General features: G+C 42.3%; 2 protein-coding genes across 3 annotated transcripts; both read right to left on the bottom strand.

The window, feature by feature from the left end:
- Positions 1-2,857: 2,857 nt before the first annotated feature.
- On the bottom strand, positions 2,858-11,303 carry NUP35 (nucleoporin 35). The gene is made up of 9 exons (XM_027734967.2): positions 11,129-11,303; positions 9,926-10,096; positions 7,822-7,949; positions 6,108-6,168; positions 5,459-5,600; positions 4,993-5,062; positions 4,773-4,901; positions 3,517-3,684; positions 2,858-3,141 (listed from the first exon to the last, which is right to left on the bottom strand). The coding sequence occupies exons 1-9, from the start codon at positions 11,262-11,264 to the stop codon at positions 3,064-3,066; spliced, it is 1,083 nt and encodes a 360-aa protein (XP_027590768.1). The 5' UTR covers positions 11,265-11,303; the 3' UTR covers positions 2,858-3,063.
- Positions 11,304-12,032: 729 nt separating this feature from the next.
- On the bottom strand, positions 12,033-19,020 carry DUSP19 (dual specificity phosphatase 19). Of its 2 annotated transcripts, none has more exons than XM_027734975.1 (4): positions 18,750-19,020; positions 18,603-18,649; positions 17,160-17,312; positions 12,033-13,243 (listed from the first exon to the last, which is right to left on the bottom strand). In XM_027734975.1, exons 1-4 carry the CDS (start codon positions 18,973-18,975, stop codon positions 13,022-13,024), a joined length of 648 nt encoding a protein of 215 aa, XP_027590776.1. In that variant the 5' UTR covers positions 18,976-19,020; the 3' UTR covers positions 12,033-13,021. The 2 variants fall into 2 exon arrangements, with proteins under 2 accessions (XP_027590776.1, XP_039240299.1); XM_039384365.1 differs by having other exon boundaries at positions 18,558-18,649; positions 18,750-18,995.
- Between the last annotated feature and the right edge of the window lie 523 nt (positions 19,021-19,543).

Genomic DNA, 19,543 nt, shown 5'->3' with positions numbered 1-19,543 from the left:
ATTACTCACAAATTAAGCTGTTCAGTAAACTCACCTTTGTGCTTTCTTCTTTTATGACAAAAAACACTTCAAGGGACATTCGAGCACCACTATTTTCTCACAGTACTGTTTGTTTATACGCTTCCTAACTGAAGTACAATTCAGATCCCATATTCCATTCACTACCAGTTAAACCTCTCATTACAGTTCTGAAGAACTGCCACACGGTGGAGGTAGATGCCTACAACTTGAAATGAGAGGCAGAGGTGATGCACTACCTTCATTTTATGTTAGTGTAAATTAATTACCTAAGTTAATTATCAAATTACTTGCTTTGAAAGCTACTAGAAAGCTAAACTGAGGAGGGGTAGAAGGAAAAAAATAAAGACCATCTCCAAGTTATAAAAGTCTTCAGCAAAAATAAGTTTAAATTGTAGGGTAATTCTCATTGAAACAATACAACAAACCCTTCTACAATTTAAAACCTGTGCAGACCTATATACTAAGAGAATTAGATCCCTGAGTAACATGCTTGTGATCCAGGCAGACAGCAGCAAATATGTATTTCCGAGTTTTATTTTAAACTAAAGCCATAATCCTAAAAACAAAAATGTCATGTGCAGTCTTACAAGAAACCCCATACATCTAAAATCAGAACTCCTTTTCATGAGTGCGTTCTCATCACTGAGGTCCATAACTTTGACTCTAATGTAAATCCCATCTAGCAGAAGAGAATTCTTCCTTATTGCAAAGCAGCAGATCCACCGTTAACAAAGGGGCAGAACTGGATTTTCCAGTGCAATGCTACCCAACAATAGCAGCTGGCCTGGAAAAGGGTTGAAGACTTGAAGACTCGTGCAAGTGTTTCAGAGATTTTTCACAGATGTACTTCAACAGCCTCTGCCCTTCCACATGTGGCCCCTGGACACCCATATAATAATAATATTACCAGGAACACAAACTGTGGTTTGTGTACTCTGGGACTGTCATGTTCTCAGACTGAGCAAGCCCAAATCATTGATACCAGGGTTTAACTAGTACTCAACATTAAAACAACACAGTAAGTCCTACCAGCAGTCTTCACCAGCAGAAGCCACATCATTTCTTAACGATCCTGTCCAGAAGTGCACAGATTTACATGTTCTGAGCTTCCTTCTTCCCCTATTTACTACATACATCCACTACTCCCAAGTGCTTTTACTCTACAGGAAGCTGCAACAAAGTGATTACTGTAATCATTCCTAGAGTTAGGAGAAACAAGAAACTAAGGTAAACAACTCAGTACAGTTTTAAATCTGTAAAACAGATCAGCCAGACTACTGTCTTGGGCTCCAGCTCCTTCCTTACGTATTTAGCTTCAGACTTACTTGGTCCAAGTTCAACATTATCACTTCACTACACCAAATCCAGCACATATCACAACTCTCCAGCACACCAGAAATGTATTCTGCCAAGCAACTAGCAAAAAACAAGAATTAGCTGAACTCCCTTTATTTTTCTCCAGTCATATGCATGGCAAATATTTTTTGCCAAGAAAAAAGCCAGATGTATTTAGAGAAAACATGTTCAGGTGTTAAGTCTGAGTAGTTCCCTTTGATCAAATGCAAATGGACAAGTAGCAACCAATATTCTAAAAGCATAAGCCAGCAAATCCATCAAATGCATCTCAAAAATCTCTGAATCTGCCTGCAGGTAGGTTCCTTCTAAAGTGTTCAGTGAAGAACAAAGTGCTCCGAGGTAGAAACCTTACTTCTCACTAAGTGCTTTGGGGATTTTAGTCAGGACCATCTCTAGCTTAGTCCTGTAAACTGGATGCCCATCAGCACCTGAGGGACATCAGGCATGCTGCTGGACTAATCTTGAAATCTAATTTTATCAGAGGAATGCAGCTGAAGAACTTTGAGACCACACTGCAGCGTGAAGCAAAGCATGGAAAGGGGTATAATTGGATTCACCTGACCAACACACCACTGACCCAAACTAAAAGGCTGATGTTGACCACACTAACACAGCCACAAAGTTATTAAAGGAATAGTAGTTTCCCAAGTATTATGAAAAAAAATTGTTCTCTTCCCAGATGAACGAGACCATGAGCTGAAATGACACACGTGATTACTTGAGAGGCTCATCTCCAACACTTCCAGGGGGAAAGTTCAATTCAAAAAGTAAAAATAATTCAGCCAATACCTTAAGAGAAAATTTCTTAGAAAAGTCTTGAAATGAAAGCAGCTGTGGTCACCAAACATTGCATTTTCCTATTTAGCTACTTCAACTCAATGTTTTCTAGTTTAGAATGCTACAGTTTGTTACCTGTTAAGTGCACACTGCTATAAAATACCCACAGAGACAACATTTAACCACTAGCTAGTTTGAAATCCAGTTTGTACTGCTTTGTAAAAATCAGCAGCACCTCCTCTGCTGATAACACTTCAATAAACGTTAGACAGCATCATATTTAATAGTTAAGAGCACTGCAGACAGTTTTTCCTAACAGAACTCATACTTGTTTAAAAACCAACCAAAGGAAAAAACTTCACTTGATCTTTATTAATAAAAAAAGAGTTCAAAGGCTGCTATGACATTTAGAACAGTATGCCAGAGATAATTATAAAACAGCAATGAATCTTAATTTAAAAAAAAATAAAATGACACATACTAAGAACAGCCCCTGTCCCTGGGAGCCAGCTGTGCATAGTTTTCTTCCTGCAAGTAGCCCATAGTCTCTCCAGAGGGGAAAAAAATAAAAAATTAAAGGCATCAGTAAATGTAGCTGCCATTTTAAGCACTTCCAACTTACTGGGAAATAACTCACAGAAAGTAATTATAGAGAAGTCAGTGCTGACATTTTTCCTACAATCATGCAATTGGAGCACAAATGGGAATAAAGCACTTTTATTTACACTTAACTCAGTTTGCAAACCCACGTGTACATTGCCATCATTTAAAGTGCAAGCTACATGTCTGCTGAATGAACTGAAGGCATAACAGGCGCTGTGGGAGATAAAACACCACCTGTAGTTATACAACTAACCACGGATCCAGCTCCAACCCTGACCAGCTGAGTGTGTTCCTGCCTCTGGGACACTACCAGCCAAACACATATTCCATTGCTTTGGACACAATACTTTCATCTTTCCTAGGAGTCTGTCTGTCAGAAACCACCTACAATGGAAGGGAGAAAAAAGAAGAGAGAAAATAAGAGAGTCAGTCAATACAGCTAATTCTTTTTACACTAACCCATTTCTATTTCTTTTCCTAAGGACAACTGTATTTTGACAAAATACGTTTGAAATCGTTTCAAAACAAGCCCTTAATCCCTGTAAAAGTGACAAATAATTAATTTATTATTATTATTATTATTATTATTATTATTATTATTATTATTATTATTTTAGAGACTGAACAGACTGAAGAACATCTTTAAAGAAATGACAGCAAAAGATAAAAGCTAAGGTCACGAAGTTAATTGTCTGTACAGCCTCACACAACCAAGAGGAGACAGCACAAAAACACGTGCTTCTTTTTCCCTTAAAATACCTGATAGTCACTAGTGGAAGCTTTATATGCTGTTGCAAGAGGTCTCATTGTAGAAATCCTTGTAGTATTATTTGCAAGTTGTATTGGTGTGCCCGTAGATTTTGTAGGTGGAGTGAAAACCGAAGACATTGAGGATGTAGAGCTTCTTTCAGAGTTTTCCATCACACTCTTAAAAAGAGGGTTAATATAATGTAAACAAATACTAAAAAGCAGTATTCCAACCTTATCTAAAATTGTCTACTATCTAAAATTGTTTGACAAAATGTATTCATACCCCAAAGATAAATGGCCTGTCAGTAAAGAGCACACAGGTACAGACCACCAGCAAGCATCTTCCTCACTGCAATCATTCACATGTTGGATTATGCCATTGCAAAGTAGTGAAAGCTTGGAATCTGTTCACAGTCTGTACTAAACGTCAACCAAGCTTGAAACAGTGTAGAGAAAATATATTGTACTAATTGCAGAAAACTTCAAGTAGTAACATGTTTCAGGCCCAGTGGAACAAAGTAGCATAACACTCCCTTTCTAAATACTTCTAAAATATTTGACCTGATCCAGACAAAACTGTCTTCAAGTCTTTAGCCACTCTCACCTTTTGCTCAGACTCAGCTTGCCAAAGAGTTTCATTCACTCCCTTTAGCAGATGCCAGAAAAGAAGTCAGAAGGCTCCATTTTGTAAGCTTTTGTTTGGAAAGGAATGCATGTAAAATCAAAGAGGCATCAAGTGACTTGACGGGCACCACGAGTTCCACAAGAACCCAGAGGATACACGGTGGGAAATAACAACTAGCCTGGGGGGGCAAATTTTCAGTTCAATGTACTAATATAAACTCAAAAGCCAGAAACACATGAATAGTCACATTAAAAAGAGAGGGACAATAAGGAGGAGCAGCAACAGTCTTAATCTGCCCTCACTTATATATTGCAGCCTCTGAGTGCCATAAATTCCAGTTGGGAAACTTCTCTCAGTTGCCTCACGTTACAGTTTCATTTCACTACCTTCAATAGCAGTATAATTCTGTGCACTGCAACTTCCAAGGAGCAGAGACTGCCCACAATGATCCTTCTCAGCAGGAAATGTTGACAAATACTTCAGAAAAGAACTGGTGTAATGTGTAACATTCTATACCTACACAGCTACATACGCTCTGCAATTCCAAAAGAAAAAAAATTAAAGAGGTCAGGGGAAAAAACAAAAAGGAAGATCAAAAGAAGAGCGCCTTATATTTAACTAAAAGCAGCTCTTAACTTACTTTATCTATACAGGGCTTGACACCAATCATGATGGATTCACCAAAAATTCTTCCATCTTTGCTTAAGGCTTTCCGGGCTTGAAGCTTAGACTGATATCGAATGTGCATCCAGTTTCCTGTGTTGGACATCTGCAGGAGATGAGGTGAAAATTGTGAAATGCAGCTTCTTAAATACATGAGTCCCAATGTTTTCAGAAATAAGTGTCAAACTAAGACATACCACGTGCTTTAATATGTTTCCATACTGAGCAAACTGTAGAAGAATGTAGGAAGCTGATGCTTGAGGAAATCTGAAGGACAGAAAAAATGTAAAAAAAAAAAAAAAAGAAATTACTAGTAGTTTAAGAATTCAGGTGCTAAAATACAATCCTATGAAGGGTTTATAGAAATCCAGAAGAGAGCAGTGTGAAACCATTTTAGAAGCAGTGACTTGAGGAATACCACCTTCTAGGCACTTTTACTTCACCACACACCTCCATGGCAGAATGGTGCCTTTCTAACTTGAAAAAAAATAACATTTAGCTTAAGTTAAGGTGACTCACTAAAAACTATGTTTGCTTGCTTTAACCACAGTTGTATTTCCTGCACACCTACGAATGCCAGACAACAGCAACGCCCAAGTATTTCCCTTCACATGTCACGAAGACTTCACCCAGGTTTTTCTAACAGTCTGGAAATCAGCTTACCCAAATACAGTTACCCATGTGTCATCAAGCTGATCTTCTGAAGTAAGGGAATCACCTTGAGTATAAAAAGGATCTAGCTGAGCAGGAGACAGAGTAGTTTTCCTAGGCTGCCCAATACTTGCAGGACTGAACACGCTTGAAGCTGTTAAATTAAAATGGCATCGTTGAACGGATTTCTTTTGCAAAACAGAGAAGCTTAAAAGTCTATAATAAAACAATAAATTCGGTATCGAGCATTTCACTTGCATATGGAGGAGTCTGATGGAGATTTACTCACAGACACAGACAAAAAGTAAGTCAATCCAAACTTCATATCCACAAGGGTGCTACTAAGTCTCACGACTAACTCAAGATCAGAAACCTTATGAAGATGGAAGGCGACCCATCAATCTCAGCTGCTTCACTCGAGTACAACCACCCCTGTGCTCAGTTCAACAACACTCTCTGAAGAAGGAATAAGTAAAGTTGATCAAAAAATTCAGTGTCAGAATGGATAATTATTTCCTACTCATACACCTTCTGAAAAGCTAATAAATACACAGTTCCTTTGCAAATTAGTAAGGAATTGATGTAGTTTCAACAGTGGTGACTCTTCTGTATTAAGGAAAGCAATAAGAAAGCAGATTATATCTTTTTACAGGACATCTACCTGTGCCTGGAGTTGATGGCAGAATTCCAACTGATGGGCTCTGTGTTAAGGAGAAGTTGGCCTGCATTGAAACACAGAAAGTAACAAATCATTCTAACAGGTATACACTGCTCAGATCAAAAGAGATCATCTTCAGGTGATATAAGCATCAGGCAAGAATATTAACTGTTGCCTTAACTTACTCCTAGTTTTTAAGAGTAAGAACATGTATATTTAATACAAGATTATTAAGAGTTACTAATGAAAAGTTATTTGTACTTAAATGTACTTGACATATGCTTTGTGAAGCAAAGTATCAGTACTCAGAAACCTTACAGTTTAGCTTTTTCAAAACAGTCATCTCACTTATTGCTGCAGTACAGTAATTCACACATCCATGTGATGGGAATCCTGATGGGAAGAATGTCAGCATCCTAAGGCACCAGCATCTAACTCTCGCTTCCTAAAGGGTTCAGAAATCATGGGATCACTTGTATTCCTCACTACTAGACTCACTTTCCTGCTCAACTACTTAGTGTAACTGCACTGAAGGGAAGTATAGTTCAAGTTTTAGCTGTTAGTACTTTTTTTCTTTTTAACACAGGATTTCAACATCCCAAACAATTTTAGTGTATTTTTAACCTGAATCATGGCATTTCTTAGATACAAGCCCAACCAAGCTGGAGTGCCTGCAGACACAGCAACACGTGTTCTGACAGTTGCTCAATACCTTTTTCTTAATTTAACTTGCAGTCTTTTAAGACACTGTTGGATTCTGTCTGTCACAGGGAACCTCAGCTTCCAGAACAAACTCTTCAGAAGGCAACATTCAATAGAGAGACTGCTCATTCAATGAAAAGCATTCTCCTTGCATCAGAAGGATCATGTCCAACAACAAAGAACCTAATAATGCTTGGCTACTCACTTAAGTAGCAGAGCTTATTATAAAAAAATTACCCTGTAAAATTTTAGTGTTCCTCTTTCAAAATTAACCCCACCTTCCTACCCAAATTTTGATTAGATATTTTACTCAGAAAAAAATTCCTTCTATTTCAGGAAGTGCCTCTATTGCCCACTAAAAGATAATCAGAGAAACATAGAATTGTCTGGGTTGGAAAAGACCTCTAAGATTGAGTCCACTAACACAGCACTGCCATCTTCACCACTAAACCATGTCCCCACATGCCACATCTTTTTTGAACACTTCCTGGGATGCTGATTCCAACACTTCCCTGGGCAGCCTCTTCCAACACCTGACAGCCCTTTCAGTGAAGAAATTTTTCCTGCTATCCAATCTAAACATCTTCTGCTGCAACTTGAGGCCATTTCCTCTTCTCCTATCATCTGTTACACCTGGAAGAAGAGACCAACCCCCATCTGCCTACAACCTCCTTGCAGGGAGCAAAAGGGCCTTTCTGGCAATCAGCAGCTCAATAAATCTACAAGCAGGTGAAAATCTGCAACAAGTCTGGATTTGTACGTACAAAGCACAACTGAGGCATGACTTGCATTTCTCACTCTCTACTGTAATGACAGGAGTTTGCTTCATGACAGCAGCTCACAGTTAGTGTGCACAGCAGCAGGCACACCAAACACCCAGAGCCAGCAACAGCACGAGCAGAAGGCTCACCCATCATTTTGCTACAGCAGTTTACAAACCCAGGCTGAAGAATTCGCCGAGGCAGGAAGCTGCCCCACATCTTCTGCTAAGAACAGGCCAGTACCAGACACTTACTGGTCTTCCTGAGGTTAGAGGTGTTGATCCAAGCCCAGGACTAGACAACTCATCATAAATGCTCCTGACGGGTGGAGCACCGCCTTTATCTTTGTGTGTGGGGACCACTGGTTGTGGGGGAGATCCTCCTGCAATGCAAAGGAACGAAGGAAGAGCATGAGCAGACTTGCCACTATACTCCACTGGGGCTTGGTTTTGAACCTTCAGTGGTAAATTCAGCCATGAAAAAAGCTGTTGGTTGTTTCACTGGGCATTTGCATCTGTTCAGGTTTGAATGGTCTACATAACACAGTGTCACATGTGTTAAACTGTATCCTTACAGAAGCACCATCTAAAACTTTTAGACCTCTTCTTAACCCTTTATACTCTCTGTTAAAGTGCACTTGTTCTTTTTCTGAAGTTCTGAGCATACATCTAGCTACAATGAGCATATAATAGCTACATCTTCCTATTTTAAGGTAGGTTAGCAGTGTATTTTGTTTCAGACACTAACTAGCCTGTAGAGATGCAAAAGCAAGGTTTTTAAGACTTGAGATGTACTACATGCTAAAGAACCATACCAAAATGCACACAGATGCTTGCACGTGATTGTCACATTCCCACTGCCTAAATTCCTTGGCTTCTCATCTCATTTCACATGAAATAAAAAATGTAAGCAAGCTCGTGATAGCAGGGACTAGCTTGCTTTTAGACAGGATGAAGTGAAGCCAGCTTCCCTCTCACAAACTTTCGGACTTCCAGCATAACAGAGAATTAAACTGACTGAGAGAACTTGAAGTATCTAAACATTTTGTGTGGGTTTACCTCAGGAAAAGAAAAAAAAAGTTTACAGTTTTCACTTGCAAAACATTTAGAAACTAAGCTTTTCCACAGTACTTTTCAATCCTAAAATTCTGAGCTTCAAGACTCCACTCTGAAGTGTTTAACACATACAAGAACTGCTCCTGTTATATGCAATAACTGTATATTATATAAAGCACTCTCCCACCAAGGTTTTCAGTTTTAGTGATGTATTTAATTACTCATTTTGGTAAGCCTGTTTTAGTACCTTACTGTTTCCTCCTTTTCTAAAATTGATACTTTGAGACTGTGATAAAGCCTTTTAAAATCAGTTGGGTGAAATTCCCATGACTACTTCCAATGTCATAAATACTTCCCTAAGAGGTTTGTACTTGATGGGGTCAGGAAGGCAGACAACAGCAAGAAGTAGGAGATCAACAGACCAACAATCACAGAACATTTTAAGTTGGAAGGGACCCAGAAGGATCATCGAATCCAATCCTGCCTGACATTCAAAGAAGAGAACATCTAAAATTCTCTTGCAGTGCCTTAATCCTCAGTTTCTCCTTCAAGATGACTATTAACACCATCAGATATTAAATTACGCCAACTGATTTAGTAAAAAAGCCAAGATCACCCATGATGTGCTAACTACTCACTCATACTTCTCAGAGAAGAACACAGACACAATAATACCAACTTAAAACCATGTGCAAGAGCTCTTCCCAATCTAATCAATCAGGTCACAGAAAAGAAATGAGTATCTACAGCTAGGAAGAGTCAGTGCTACTTCAGTTCAATGACAGCAGACATCAAGACTAACTACAACCACTAGATAATAATTAAGAAGCATTTTTTTAGTTTCTCTCCTCTCAGTTTTTACAAGTCTGACAATCCATGACATTTTAGAATTCACTGCAAAGAAACCAGCAGTTTGCACGTGCTGCACTTAGTTTGCCAGCAGACATCTGTTTTAAATAAAGAGAAAACTCTAATGGCTGTATGTGCAATTGACTTGTAAAGAGTTGTATAAATTGATTCTGTATTAGCAGAGATTTATATTAACTTCCCAGTAAAACAAAGTTTTCCTGGTACCAAAACTGCCATTTTTAAAACAGCTATTAAATTGAAGACTAGTTTGAAGAATTTAGCCAAACTCCATTGAATACAGTCGAGTTCACCAGTTATTCAATCAGTGGAATTTGTTTATAGCAAGTTATAAAACTTGCTATAAGGATTCAAGTCTGCAAGAGTCAAGCAGAATGACGAGACAAAGCAATTTGTTACTTTCAGGACAATTTTCCAGCATTTTCAGAGTCCTGACCTGCAAGTAGCGGAGACCTCGTTTCCATCACTCCAACTGAAGGGCCGCACAAAGCACGTGGCTGTGGAGTCACTGGTGCAGGTAAGTCACCCATCAAAAACCCGGGAAGGAACTGAGCACCAGCTCCTTGTTTGGGAGACGTCGGGGAGCCGAGAGTCATTGGCTCAGCTCCTGTAAACAAAACGTAAAACCAGGGAAAAGAAAAGTGATCTAGCGTTTTTTTTCCAACGCTTTGATTGTGGTTCTGTTAAAGAAATGTAACACGAGATACAGCAAGTGATTAAGATCACAGAATGGCAGAATCATTAGGATTGGAAGGGGCCTCTGGAGATCATCCAGGGCAGGGTCACCTGGAGCAGGTGACACAGGAACATGCCCAGGTGAGTTTGGAATGCCTTCAGAGACGGAGACTCCGAGACCTCCCCGGACAGCCTGTTCCAGTGTCTTCCCACCCACAATGGAAAGAAGTTCTTCCTCACGTCGAGGTGGAACTTCTCGTGTTTTAGTTTATGGCCATTGCTCCTCGTCCTGTTCTCATTGCCACCGAAAAGAGCCTGGCACCATCCTCCTGACGCCCGCCTCTGAGATATTTACATGCATTAACGATTCCAAAGACGGTTCTATAATAATTCATTTTGCAAGTTTTGCAAGCCAAGTTTACCACAACCTCGCATTTTTCGCAACTACGAGCAGCGGCCGCTCAGTTTAATTCCAAGCCCGTTCCGCTTCACCCCAGAGGGAATATCAAGTGGTCTTAAGCTGTGAGGGGAGGTTTAGGTTAGATATTAGAAGGAATTTTTTTACAGAGAGGGTGGTCAGACATTGGAATGGGCTGCCCAGGGAAGTGGTGGATTCTCTGTCCCTGGAGATTTTTAAAAAGAGACTGGATGTGGCACTTAGTGCCATGGCCTAGTAACCGCAGCGGTAGTGGATCAAGGGTTGGACTTGATGATCTCGAAGGTCCCTTCCAACCCAGCTGATTCTATGATTCTAGGATTCCCCGTCCTGGCGCCGTCTCCCACCGCCCACTCCAGCCCGGTGGCATCCAGATTCCTCCCGGCCTGGAGCAGGGGGTCAGCGCCGGCCCCGCTCCCTTCACCGGGACACTCGAGCGCGGGTGGTGCCCGGGGACCCGCCGAGCGCGGCGTGAGGCGGCGCCCGGCACAGCGGCAGTGCGGGGGGCGGCCCGCGGGCCCGGCTCACCTGCGGGCGGCGGCTCCATGGCGAAGGCGGCCATGGCGGCCCGGGCGGGAAGCAGGAGGCGGCGGCGGCTCCGCCGGGCGCTTTCAAACAGGACGGAGCTTCCTCCCTCCGTCACTTCCGACCCGCCCCCCGACATCTTGGGCGGGAGGGGGGCGGTGGGAGCTCCCTCGTCGGGCCGGGCTCTGCCCTCACGGCTCCCCGGCAAACGGCTTCACCCACCCCATCCACCCCACCCCCCATCCCCGCGAAGGGCCAGGTCGTGAAAAAAAGAGTTGAAAGAACCGCAGTTGCCGTTACAAGAGCTTGCGCTGCGTTGTTGTTTCCACGGGCTGAGAACTCAAAGCCGCCCCCTGGACTGCCCGGGGAAAGGGCTGCGGTCGCTGCCCGGGCTGCCCCGGCCCGCCGAGCCCGGGGTACAACGCTGCGGCCGCTGCCCTCGCAGACGGCGACCAAGGGACTGCGATCAGATGCAGAGGGGTCGCCTAAACCTCGCATTAGCGTTTAGCGCAGTCATGGGATGGTTTGGGTTGGAAGGGACCGTAAAGATGATCTTCCACCCTCCTGCTGTGTGCAGGGACACCTTCCACTAGCCCAGGTTGCTGCAAGCCCCGTCCAGCCTGGCCTTGAACACTTCCAGGGATGGAGCAGCCACAGCTTCTCCGGGCAACCCGTGCCAGGGCCTCACCTCAGGGAAGGCCACCCTCGGGGAAGAACTTTTTCCTAATATCTAATCCAAACTGCCTGTCAGTTTGGATCCATTCTCTCTTGCCCTGTCTTGACCATGAGCAATTAATATTGAGAACACACGGTGTGGTTCAAACACAATGGCATGCAAAAGTTCAGACTATTGGTACCAAGAACGCCAATCTTGAAACCAAACCTTTCAAGTCACTTCAGCACGCAATTTATCCAAACACAGGGTCCTTTTTATTTTACTGCATAATAATATATCAAACCATTAAGAACTGGCATGAAGGCCACAAAAAATACTATTAAAATCTTTTACAGATTTTGCGTGTGTACTGAACATGCTATCTTAAGACAGTAATTCCAGCCTGAGATGTCTCAGGAACGCTGAAGTTACCTATCCTATGATGTCCATTCTTTATATATGGTGTGGAATGGAGTGAGGGAACAGCAAATGTGGACTGAATGTGAAGAAAAGGCAATAGCAGTGAGCAGATAGGTTGTTATCAACATTTTTCATATCTCCACCGAAATGATTTACAAAAAAAAACCTCTGCTGGTTCCAGCACTTTGGAAACATCATGTTAGTGCACTTCAAATCCCTACTTGATGAGAAATGGTAGAAAGACATGAAGCATGAAAGTATCCTACACATTTTGAGCATCCTCCAAAGACCATCTGTTTTAATTTCAAAAAAAATTTAATGGCTGGCTAGCCCACAGAAATCAATAAAATCCTCTTTACTTGCAATATAAATTTAAAATCCAATATGAAGGTACTTTGTTATATGAACATTTTATTATCTAGATTTTACAACCGAATAGAATGCATACATTTGGAAAGTAAACGGGGCAACTTATCTCAGTTATTTTATTGTCTTTCTCGATTGCCTGCATTTTCTGATGTATCATAAAAAAAACCACCATCATTCTGTTGTTTTCTACTGTTTCAAGGAAAACTGAACTTTATCTTTCTATTAGCACTCTAGGAAGAGCTGGTTCTTGGGCAAAACTTCTCTGAAGTCAGTGGAATATCATCTGGCCTATAGATGACATGCTGAAAGAAAGGGTCAAGGGAATATAAGAAAAAATATGTAATGACTCAAAAATGCACAAGGGAAAAGGGGATTGCAAAATGACAGATTAAAGGACATCCAACATCTGTGCCTGTATAGTCAAAACAGATTGTTTCCCTTCTCCCTTTTGATCAGTCATGATCATTTATGCTTCCATTTTCTTTTAAAATCTGTTCTTGGTATCTGTGAAGCTGCTCCATGAAGCCAGGATTTGGACAAGCCGCAGGCCTCGCATTTTTCACCAAGGAAAAGGCTCTGGCAAAACTCAGTCTTTCCGAATTCATTAGAAAACCAATGACTACAGCCGCTGCACGGGAGACTCCTGCATTGCAGTGGACCAGTACCACGCCATCCTTCAAAAAAGAAATTAAACATAAGGTGGGATATTCGTTAGGCAGATAAAAACAAGTACGTAGAAACTTTACACAAAAATCTATTAAGACGTACTGAAAGCTCCTTGCTGAGCTCAAAGCAAATATTTATACACGTAAGTAAGTCCAAACACAGATATATAAGCCCAAAATTAAGTATTTTTCTAATCAAAGCCACTTTATAATTACCAAATACTTCAAATTTAATTCCTCACTTAAAACTAAAAAATATCCCTCTGTCTTTTTCCCTGAGTCCTTACAGGAGCCCCTTCATGTAAAAACCAAATCACAGACTCCCGGGATGCTAAGATATCCGATCTAATTGGGTGCCAATTTTAAAATGGATTTTATTTGCAATATGGAAAGGAACTTGACAGTATCTTGTTAAAGGTTAAAACCAGCAAGGCAGCAAACAGCTGGGCACAGAGGCAGATTTTGGAATATCTTGTAGTTCCGGTCACACGCTTCTTTAAAAAGACACTGCAAGCTTCGTTAAGAAGTAACGAGCACAAATTAACGCAAAGACAGCCAGACAGTCTAGTGTGGCTCAGGCAACGTTTGCAAGGCCCAGGCTTCATAACACTGTCATGTTTGTACATCAGATTACACCCTGGAAGAGGCTCCAAACTGTCTGCCAGATGCCACTGCGACACAAAAACACATCACCAAACCCACAGCACCTCCATATTCTGAATGAAGATACTGAAACACGACATGATTTGCTCAGATACTTGAGAACTAAGCATACCCATTCTAGATATAAACAGCCTGCTCTGTCGGCCCTTAACAGGCACAAATTATTTAAGGAGCATTTTAGCCAGTGACAGAAAGACCAGTGAGTGACAAGAAGCACCAGGGTTCCTTTCCAGGAACTCGATGGTTTATGTTACAGAATTGGGAGCTGCAAATTATCTGGTCTATTAATAAACACACAAGAGCAGAAAATGGTTCCTGCTCCAGAAATCTCCCAGTTTAAGTAAAAAGACAAAGCAGGAAATTGAGTATTATTATTCATGTTGGAGAAATGCCAAGCTGGGACTAGAAGAATGACTTGCACAGCAAGATTATGGCAGAGCTAGGCACTGAGTCTAAGCTCCTGCATCCCAATGAATCACAATATCATCCTTTCTTGCAATGGAAATCACATTCCCTGTGCACTGCCTGCTGCAAATTGCACTCTTCATTCCCTTTCTCACAGTCATAGGGCCGTGATTCCTCATCACACAGACCATGGCAGAGTGGGAAGCAGACCTGTCCATGTATTTCAACTACCTGAGGGAGTGTCAGAGGTGACCTGTAAATCCAGAACAATGACATTAAAAATTATGCCACTGCTAATGAATCAATTGCTGAAGCTTATCTACTGTAAATGTGGAGCAGTTTTTACTGCTTTAATGGGAGTTATTTCAGACATAATGCACCATAATCAAGATCAATATCTAGCAGTGGCACTAAGAGTAAATAATACACATGGGAAGTGACCTTTGGTTTTTTTCCCTTTGTAAAGTTCATGCTTTGTTTTCCTCTTTCACATATAAGTTTGATTTGGTTTTTTTTAATAACTGTTCTGTTTTACATTGTCAAAAATTATTTAGTGATATCCATGGTTCCTGAAAATTACTGAACATGAATGAACACGGGCAATAACATTAAACCAAATTTAACACTGAGAACTTTTATCTCTCCTTTTTAAACCCCCTTGTTTACAATTCATACAAAGATTAATTCAACATGTCATTCTTGACTAGTTTTGTATTAGCTATGAATATGAAATAAAGTGAGAAACAGATTGCAGATAGGAAATTCATCTCTCTTTACCAGGAACTCCTTGCTCTGACTCTGGTAACCTTTGCCTACCAAGAAATGGTCCGTGGTCTTGCAAAACATCTTTTAAAGATTCAAGACCAAGTTGGTTTTTTTTTAATTTTTTATAGAGAGGGAAATGAAATCACCTTCCACCGACAGAAAAAGTGATTATACAATGGCTATGTACAGTGGGCAAAAGAAATTAAAAAGAAGCATAAAACTTTAAGCTAATGTAGTTAGTTATGGATCCTTTCTACTTTGGAGTGGAACCAAGTATTTTTCGTCAGGAAAGACAGGAGGAGCAATAAGGAGAGAGATGTTCATGAATAAACAGAGATTTCCTCCTTGGAAACAAAAGATTTTAGAGGTTTTATTATTCGACATTAAACAGAAATATGAAAGAGCAGTAGCACTATGGCCTGACATGTGTCACCTAACATGTCATGGAAAACCTGCCTGCCAATTTGGAGCTTAGAAGAAAAGGTGAGCTCCGATGGGTATCAGAATTTGTTGACAGACTTGAGCCATTAGAGTTTCAGAAAAGTTGATCCAGTTCCGAGTAGCAGCTGGCAGTGACTTGAGGAACAGCGCAGGCTTCCCTTGCATCCTCAAACTGGAGTGCTCTCATACTCTCTCATTTGAGTTAATCACGTTCTAACAATAATTTCTCATATATCACACTCTCTCACCAGTGAACTTCTCTCCTTCCCTCCTATTAGGAGATGAAGCACTCGTATCTCTGTGATTGCTTGAACAGATGAGCACTTCACGACACAGTTTATCATAAGCCCTTTTAACCCTATTTTGACAAAGCAAATAAAGTGATTCAAGCCACCCAGAGATCTGTCTCTGCATACCACTATCACATGCTTTGTCAACTCATCCTGGAGAACAACTATTCCACCAATTACCTGCTCTTTCACCCACCTCTCCCATTAGAAAACTGTTAATATCGCTGTAAAAGTTTTCCTGAAAACTTCTTAGCTTACAAAATAGTAACCAGGACATAAACACCAGAGGCAGAAAGCAAAACTGTGCAGTTATGAATGGCAACTCTCATTTAGAAATGAAGTGGAAACCGTAACTAGATACCTTGAAAAGGTCATTAAGTGACAATGTGTATCACATAGCTCGTAAATGATAAATGAGAGAAGGAAAGAACACTGCATCACAAAGAAAGCTGAGGCAAGATCATCTTCTTTTATCCCAACCTACATGAATAATCAATTTGGTAGATATGGTGGAATAACATGCAATAAGGTTTGGTTGTCAAGTCACAGTTTTCCCACCAAAGCAATGGTTGTTGTAAATTACACAATAAGCCTGAATTTAACAGCTGTGAGTCAGGGATGCTCCTGGTTACAGACAACTCTGCCAAGCAACCCCAGAAAGAGTCCCTGCAGCCCATTTCCCATCTCACATCTTTTTCAGGATTTTGGGAGCAGTTAAATTACTTGTTGGCTCCAAGACTACTAACACATGCTCTGACATCCTTGGTACATATGTGGATTCATAGCTCAGCGTGTGGCATCTTCTTTGAGAACCTGGTCTAGTGGGAGGTGTCACTGCCTGTAGCAGGGGGTTGGAATTACATGATCTCTAAGGTCACTTCCACCACAAATTATTCTATGATTCTATGATGAAAAGTTCAAGGATGGTGACCAGCTGATGCCAAACCACACAGATCTGTAAAAGCCCTGTTAGGCTTGCTTCTAATCCAAAACAACATCCCTGACAGATAAGTAAGTTTTCTCCTTTCCCCTCTGCCAGGGGTAATGACTTAGGATGGGATTTCTTTATCTAAAGTAAGCCACTGCTCCATCTGTATTAAAGAAGCATTTCTCTAAAACTCAAGACAGACATTCTGAAAAAAACATTGCTGGAGGGAATGGAGATTAACAGCAGGGTCACGTTTCTAGGAATGCTTAGAGATTGCCTGGATTCTCTATTTACAATTCTAAAAGGCAATGGCAAAGCTATTCATTTGGTAGCATATTTTCTTTTGACAAAAGAAGCTGCTTTAGTTCTTAAAATAGTGCAATAAATAATGTAAACAGGATAACTACTAACATCAATTATTGATAGACAATACCTGGATCTTGGCTTTCTCAATAAACTCAAAACATTCAGGGAAGTAGGAGGTAATATCGGTTTCTGGGAGGTCCAGAATAGAAATGGTCTTGTATATAAAATCATCGAGGAAGGCATTTTGGACTCCATATGCCACATTTAGAATGTGAGTAACCTAAGTCAAAAAAAAAAAAAAGGAAAAAAAATGAAAAAAGCATTTTCTGAAGACAGCAAGCAAAATGAGCAGTGGCAAGGATTAATTATTCTTTAGGCATACACAAACTGTATCTTACACAGCTGGAATGTTCAGTTTTACATACATATGCTGTCTGTGGTGTGGTTTTCTCCAAGCAAAGTTTCAACGTGTGCTAAAACATACTGTGAGAAATTTCAGGGTTTTTCTGAGAGGAAATGAAAAAATCAGTGCTCAAACGAACACAGACTAAAATACGGATTTTCAACAGAAAAGGCAGTTATCAGCACGTAGATGGCAAATAAAAGAGGAAGCAATAGGAACAAGAGCACAGGCCACCCAACAACTCCCCAAAATCAAGCCTGCCCTAACCCATCAGTTTAATGTTCCTTCTGGTGAGTTACTAGAACCATTTACTGGAGCAGAAGGATTTCAGAGTAAACCATACCTGCCCTTGGCAGGCGAGACCACCTCTGGCCTCCTGCCATCTCTGCTTTGTCCAGGCTACAGCCACTTGGTGGGTTTTTTAACTTACAGTGAAGTGACATTTAGATAGCACCAGATCCCAGCCCAGTGCACTCCCTGTCCTGCAGGAGCACCACTGTCCGAAGGCCTTATCACCCCATTACTGTAACAGAGAAGAGTAAAAAGACCAAAGTTTGGGACAGATTTTGAGCTTTGTTTTTCCAGTTTCATCAGTACCCATAAGGCAAGGAGGGATGGTGCTGCTTAGTGTCTGAAATGTAAACACACATAGCAATGCAGGAATCTGTTCCATTAACAGCTCTAAACAATCATCACTTTTGCAGCGAAGTAAGACTCTTTTCAGTGGTGCCCAGCACCACAAGGAGCAAGGGCCATAAACTAAATCACAAGAAGTTCCATCTCAGCATGAGGAAGGACTTCTTTCCATTGTGAGTGGCAGAACAGGCTGCCCAGGGAGGGTGCGGAGTCTCCCTTTCTGGAGACATTCCAAACCCACCTGGACACGTTCCTGTGTCACCTGCTCTAGGTGTCCCTGCCTTGGCTGAGGGGTTGGACTGCACGATCTACAGAGGTCCCTTGCAAGATTCTGAGACTCTGGGAAAGCATTTCAACTTCCCGTGAAGCTCACAGGCACTCATCCATCTGCAAACGGAGCAGCCTTTTGAAAATGCGAATGGAATATAGTTTTGCTCAGAGCTGCTAAGAGAATACTTCAGAATTTTTAACTTGACAGACACCCACCGCGCATGGCGCGGGATGCGCGTCTACACGTCCGCGCCAAGTTACCTTGTGCTTTCTCATCGTCTCCAGGTCGTGAGCAGCATCCTGCGACCCTGCGGAGAAAGGAAGGACATCCCGCCGGTTGCTGCGCTGGAAGGAAGGGCATCCCGCCCGGCCGGCGGCCCCGGGCCCGCTGCCCTTAGCCCCACTCACCCAGCAGCAGCCAGGGCTTCACCACCCCGACCTGCAGGTCGGCGCTCAGGTCCTGCACGAAGCCGCCGCCCGGCGCCGCCTCCCCCTCCTCCTCCTCCTCCACCTGCAGGCAGGCGCCGCGCCACGTCTCGATGATCCTGCGGCCGGTCAGCGTCGTGACGCGGGTGCGCTGCTTCCGCAGGTTGGCCCTGGAGAAGCTGCGGATCTCCTGGGCGAGGGAGTGCATGGCGTGACCGCCGGCTCCGCTCCGCGCCGCCCGCCCCGCGCCGCCCGCCCCGCGCCGCCGACGCGCCCGCCGGGGCGGGACCGGGGCGGGCAGGGACATCACCCCCGGACCGCCCCGTCCCGTCCCAATTAAAGCAGCCTGCGAGTTCGGAATGCCCGTGCTCAGTGTCAGCAAGCCGTGCAGCAGTGCCTGTCTGTCTCTAACTGGGACCTGCTTCTTGGGAAGCGTGGGAAAACATTGTAAGGAGCTTGTTGCCGTGGAATTTAAGTGCTGAAAAAATCTCCAGAGCAGTTAATTAGGGGTGAGATAAGAAAGGGTTTATTTTGCCAAGGTAGTAGATGTTACAGGACGCGCCGGCCGTGCCTGAGATGTTACATTTTATAATACCATCCATCCAATCCCAGATGTGTCCACCCTGTGGCCTTTACTCTGGTCCGCCCCGGGGCCACCCCCTGAGAATTGAGTCGGGGGGCTTTCGGGACCCCCTGTTCATCCCATCTTCATCTCCCTCAGAGCACAAAGGGTACATAGTTACCCAATTTTTGACCGTGTTCTGTGGTTTAGGCCC

Source organism: Pipra filicauda, unplaced genomic scaffold (assembly GCF_003945595.2).
Source record: "Pipra filicauda isolate LSUMZ 115617 unplaced genomic scaffold, ASM394559v2 scaffold348_size1222971_pilon, whole genome shotgun sequence".
Classification (NCBI taxonomy): domain Eukaryota; kingdom Metazoa; phylum Chordata; class Aves; order Passeriformes; family Pipridae; genus Pipra; species Pipra filicauda.
This window is presented reverse-complemented; position numbering and strand designations above follow the sequence as displayed.

What these genes read in the sequence shown, in the direction of transcription:
- NUP35 (XM_027734967.2), bottom strand. Translation starts at nt 11,264, where the DNA reads ATGTCGGGGGGCGGGTCGGAAGTGACGGAGGGAGGAAGCTCCGTCCTG. An exon ending in CATGGAGCCGCCGCCCGCAG is followed by an intron (nt 10,097 to 11,128) that starts GTGAGCCGGGCC and finishes TTTTGTTTACAG; the next exon opens with GAGCTGAGCCAATGACTCTC. An exon ending in GAGGTCTCCGCTACTTGCAG is followed by an intron (nt 7,950 to 9,925) that starts GTCAGGACTCTG and finishes TTTGCATTGCAG; the next exon opens with GAGGATCTCCCCCACAACCA.
- DUSP19 (XM_039384365.1), bottom strand. Translation starts at nt 18,975, where the DNA reads ATGCACTCCCTCGCCCAGGAGATCCGCAGCTTCTCCAGGGCCAACCTG. An exon ending in CGCATCCCGCGCCATGCGCG is followed by an intron (nt 17,313 to 18,557) that starts GTGGGTGTCTGT and finishes TTTTTGACTTAG; the next exon opens with GTTACTCACATTCTAAATGT. An exon ending in TTGAGAAAGCCAAGATCCAG is followed by an intron (nt 13,244 to 17,159) that starts GTATTGTCTATC and finishes TCTTTTTTGAAG; the next exon opens with GATGGCGTGGTACTGGTCCA.